Here is a 4,618-nt window from a genome sequence, read left to right as displayed (position 1 = left end):
CCCCTGAATCAGGCTGCAGGCTAGAGCAGGAATCGCGAGCAGGACATTTGATTTGAAGGTGCTGTGGTGGGAGCCCAGCAATCCTCACCCACAAGTAGCCCTTGAGCCAAGTAGCGCCACCCCCCACCACCCCCAATCACCCACACTTGCTGCAGGATTAGTTGGCTCAGCTAAGCCAGCAGCTGGTGCAGTCCCCTGCTCCTCACTTCTGTAGCAGCCATAGCCCCTTCCTGGGATCCCTTGTCCCCTCTTTTCCCCTCCTTCCCTCCCCCCCCCCTTCTCCGCAGCCAGTTCAAAGGCCAGGCATGTGTCACCCCCAGGGCAGAGTGAGGAACAGGAAGGACAGCTTCCTGGTAGTGAAGCAGAGGAGGAGAAACTAGTGCTGCTGTGCTCAGAGTTCTCTCAGCAACAGCTGGGTTAAGGGCCTTTCTGCAGGGCTTACATGTTTCCTTCCTCTTATCAATACACTGAAAGTATTAATTGTTTAAACTTCCCTCTGGAGAATCCCAAGCCTTGGGGGCCATCCCAGGCATGCAGCAGTCTGTCACTGCTTACACACAAGGCCTGTGGTGGGCACACTATTGTTGCGCTCTGGTTGCTGTGTAGCTGCACTGCTTCCTCGCAGCTCATCTCCCTTCCCTGGGCAGGCCAGGCAGCTGGCCCTCACAGCATTATACAGCGTTGTTCACCTCTGCTCGTTTTTCCTGCTCTCTGGTGCTGAATACATCAGTAGCAAGGCTGGGGATGGGGTTGGTTTTCACACTTTGTTTTTGCGGTTTCTAAGGGGTGTTAGAAGGCCTTGGCTCTGCTGCTAAAAAGAAATCCTAACAGAGCCAGGTCTCAGGCTTAGGAAGCACAAAGCCTGGTGAGACAGGAATAAAGGGTAATGAGGGAAGGAGGAGATAATGGGATAATGGGAAAATGAGAGACAGACCAGAACTCACCTTTTCCAGTGGGGCTGTTAACCATAGCCAGGCTCAGAGGTGCTTTGGGAATGGTGCGCCATGGCATGAGAGCCCTCATACCATCCTCAACTTGGAAAGTTAAGTGTGGTTACTGCAAAAGCCGAAGGCCGGGGTTAAAAGTCATCCCATGTGCCTCACCAAGAGTGCATGAGACCACTGCTGTGCTCAAGTGTAGGGAGCTAGAGGAGAACATCTATTCCATTAGGGCCAGAGGAGATACTGTGGGACCACACATGGTATCTTTAAAGGTTCTTCCTTTTATTGTTCCCGCAAAGCAAGCCCCTGCAAGGAACAGGCTGGTGACTTGGTCTGTGAACAGGCACCAACTGTCTTTACTTTGCAGTCTAAAGTGGATTTTAGCCCCTAGGAAGGCACCACTGCCATTTGCTACCTGGTCCGCTGCTGTGAGGAAGATGACAGACAGTGTTACTGCAAGCGCCTACATTCCCGTGACATCCCTTGACCCCAGAGGTGATGTCTAGCCACATTCTGGGTCCGTTCTGCCTTCACGCTGAGGGAGCTGGCTCCGGCCCATGCCAAGGAGCGGCTGCCGTCCCCCTCCCTGCCGCCTCCCCGCCAGGGCCTGCCTGGAGGAGAGAACGCTCCTCACGTTTCAGGCGGCCGAGTTGCACACTCTCCCCTGGCAGGGCAGTCCCCAAAGTCACCTGCTAGGGCATGGCCGGGGTGAGAGCTGCCCGGAAGAGGGGCTGCCCCCCTCTCCTTGCTCCCGCGGGCCTCTTGCCGGCCCCTCGCAAGCTGCCCTGCTGCCCCTTGCCTTTTCACACCCCACCAAGGAAAGGCTCACACCAACTCGGAAAGGTCGTTTATTTCCGTGGAGAAAAGCCTTTTCTGCGGTAACTGCCCAACGTGCCGTCCTGCTGCTCTCTGTTCTGGAGGCGGCGCATCACCAAAGCGCTGAGGGGTTCAGGAGGAAGATGTTGCGCCACTCGAGACGTGCCTGGGAATCTTATGGTGCACCCCCCACCCTCACCCTGCTGGATGTGAGAGCCCAGGCCAGGCTCCAAGGCTGCTTCTGTCCCCCGAGGCAGGGCTGGAAAAGACCCTCTTTCCCCAGGGCCATGGCAGGAAGGGCAGGGCATTGTGGAAAGGGGGGAAGCCGTCTGGCTTGGGAGGTATTTACCGGCGCATCGCCTCCTCCTTCTTCAGCCTCTCTCGGTTTTGTTCCACCCTTTCCTTCCACCTGTCCCGAAGTACTGTGTACGATGCCAAAAGCTGCAAGTTCTGCTCTGCTTGCGGGGACACTTGCCTGCAATAGGAGTGACAAAGTCCCTCTCCCGCTCTCCTGGGACCCTTCCGGCCCCAGCCCCTGCAAACCCATGGTGGAAGGACAGAAACCAGGCGCTGTGGTAGGTTGTGCCCCAGAGCTGAGGCGTTTGGGCTCCTGGCACCTCCGGGGCTGGGTGGGGGTGGGCGGTCACAGCCCCTCCACTGGCCCTGGCCCTGGCTCTGAGCTTGTGCACCCACACACGCTTACTTTTGGGGGGGGCTCCCCAGCATGTCAGTGTCTGCATAAAGGCGCTGCTCGAGGTGGACTTGCTTCTCTGGCAGCATGATCTGTTTTGCAAGGCAAAGAAGAGGAAAGCGTTTCAGGGTGGAGGGCTGCATGGGGCAGACAGCACTGGCCCAGCCGCAGGGGAGGCACCTAGTCCTTGTTAGCCAGACTCGGGCTCCACAAGGAGCTGCTACAGCGGGCTACCATAGCTGGGCCCCGGAGCTCTGCCCCCGGCACGTCTGGGTGCCAGTGGCTCAAGCCAGCTGCCCCTGAGAGCTGGTTTGCAGCTCGAGGGCAGGCGCCGCAGGCAGAGCTTGCCTAGTGGGGAGGCAACCCAGCCAGCTGCCCTGGCTCCGGCACCTGGCCCCCCCCGCTTCTGGCTCCGGGTCCTGGCTGCAGCCGTCTCCCTCCCAGGAAGGGGTGGGCCAGCTTGGGCGCTGCTCCTCGGAGGCAGGCAGCAGTCTGGCTGGGCCCTGGCTGCCTGCAAGGCTCCGTCGCCCCGGAGGTGGGAAATGCCCTTTTGCGGAGGGCTGTCAGAGGCAGCCTGTACCTGGGCCTGACGCTGGGCGTGTTTCTCCTGTGCAGCCCGCTGCTCCTCCCACAGTGCTTGGTCCTGCCTTTGCTTCTCTCGCAAGAGGGAGACGTGGGCAGCTCTTCCTAAGCCCTGCATGGGAGGGCAGGCTGTTTCCTGGCGGGGGGCCACGGAAAGGCAACAGTATTAGTCTGGTCTGTTTGGGTGGGGATTCTGGGCAGGGTGGGTACTGGCTTTTCCTTTTCTCCCGCTCTTCTGCCCCTTGTCTGGAGCCTCACCACCACCACCCGTTTGCGGCCCCTTTTTCAGCAAAAAAAACCCCTTGAAAAAGCCCTTGTAAAAGTCGTGCCTAGCTACGCCCCAGAGTAGCAGCCAGAGAGGCCACTGGTGGCTCCAGGGACCACGCACTGAGGGCCCTTTGCGGAGTGAGCCTCATAGGACTGAGCTTTCCTAGCGGTCAGTGAGATGCAAGGACTACCCAGAGCCCGATCACGCACCTGTGCTGCACCCCTGGCAGTGGCGCCGGCACGGCCAGGCCGAGGTCCGGTGGGAGGATGCGGGAGGTATTTAAGGCCAACCTCCTTCCCCAGGGAGGTGCCCAGCATGGGGGCTGTCGGGTTCAGAATGATCCTGAGAAGACACCACAGGATGCGTTAGGACAAGGGCAGGAGGCGTTTGCTAATAAAGATTTGCGTTCAGCTCCCCAAAAGATCGGAGGGAGCTGGAGGGAAACGAAGCCAACGGGACGCTCTCCCGCAAACCTGCACATGCTTGCCGTGCGGCAAGAGGGCGCCTTTTGCTGGGACATGTGTCAGGAGTGTTTTTGAGTGCCTCAGGCCAGGCTGGCGTGGCCAAAGGGGATGTCTGCCCTGCACAGGTACCAGGGTCCCCCTCAGCCCTTCCCCCAAGGGTCTCACCTGGCAGGAGGCTTCCTCTCCGCGCCTTGCCCCCTCGTGCCTGCCCCCCACTTTGGCAGCACGGGCAGAGAAAGCTCCTCCCGGTGCTGCAGCAGCTTGCCAGGACGCTGCTCTGTAAGTAGGACACAAGGAAGCTCTTGAGAGCAGCCTCTTGGGGCGTGCGTCTTAAGCTGGCTGCTGTCACCCAGCGTGGCACAGGGAGCCAGGCGGGTCAGGAGGGAGCGTTTCCCTTACCTTTGCTGCTCCTGACACCCCCGAGCTCTTCTTCCGGCTCCTTCTGCTGTGTGGAGCCGGCGTGGGCAGCCTTGGCCTCCGGGCCGCTTTCCACACTGAGCTGAAACCTGGAAAGCAAAAGACAAGCCAGCTTTGAAGAGAGGCCACCGTCTGCCCTTTGCAGCTCGCAGCCACTCATCCTCCTCACTGCCGTTTGAGACCCTCTCGCGTCCCACCTCCTTTGTGTCCATGCACAGCTCTTTGGGGGCTTTTTTTTGGGGCACTCTCCCCCAAAAGACAGAAGGCACAGCCTCGATGCCTCTCTGTGTCTAGTTCCTTCTCTCCGATGGGAAGGACGGCAGGCTGGCCGTGAGAAACATGGTCACGATTCCTGGTCGCTCCAGGCAAAGACACGCGTAGCCCAAGCTGAGCCTTGGTGAAGCAGGAACCGATCACCGTGCGAGTTAGTCCCAACTCG

General features: G+C 59.5%; 1 protein-coding gene across 1 annotated transcript; it reads right to left on the bottom strand.

Moving 5' to 3' along the window:
• Positions 1-1,773: 1,773 nt before the first annotated feature.
• On the bottom strand, positions 1,774-4,346 carry LOC138069215 (uncharacterized). Its single transcript, XM_068960393.1, has 6 exons — positions 4,162-4,346; positions 3,928-4,039; positions 3,508-3,640; positions 3,029-3,166; positions 2,461-2,540; positions 1,774-2,232 (listed from the first exon to the last, which is right to left on the bottom strand). Exons 1-6 carry the CDS (start codon positions 4,337-4,339, stop codon positions 2,103-2,105), a joined length of 771 nt encoding a protein of 256 aa, XP_068816494.1. The 5' UTR covers positions 4,340-4,346; the 3' UTR covers positions 1,774-2,102.
• Positions 4,347-4,618: the final 272 nt, after the last annotated feature.

The sequence above is a fragment of the Struthio camelus genome, chromosome 14 (genome assembly GCF_040807025.1).
Source record: "Struthio camelus isolate bStrCam1 chromosome 14, bStrCam1.hap1, whole genome shotgun sequence".
Lineage (NCBI taxonomy): Eukaryota > Metazoa > Chordata > Aves > Struthioniformes > Struthionidae > Struthio > Struthio camelus.
Note: the sequence above shows the minus strand (reverse complement) of the source record. Positions and strands in the feature narration are given on the sequence as shown.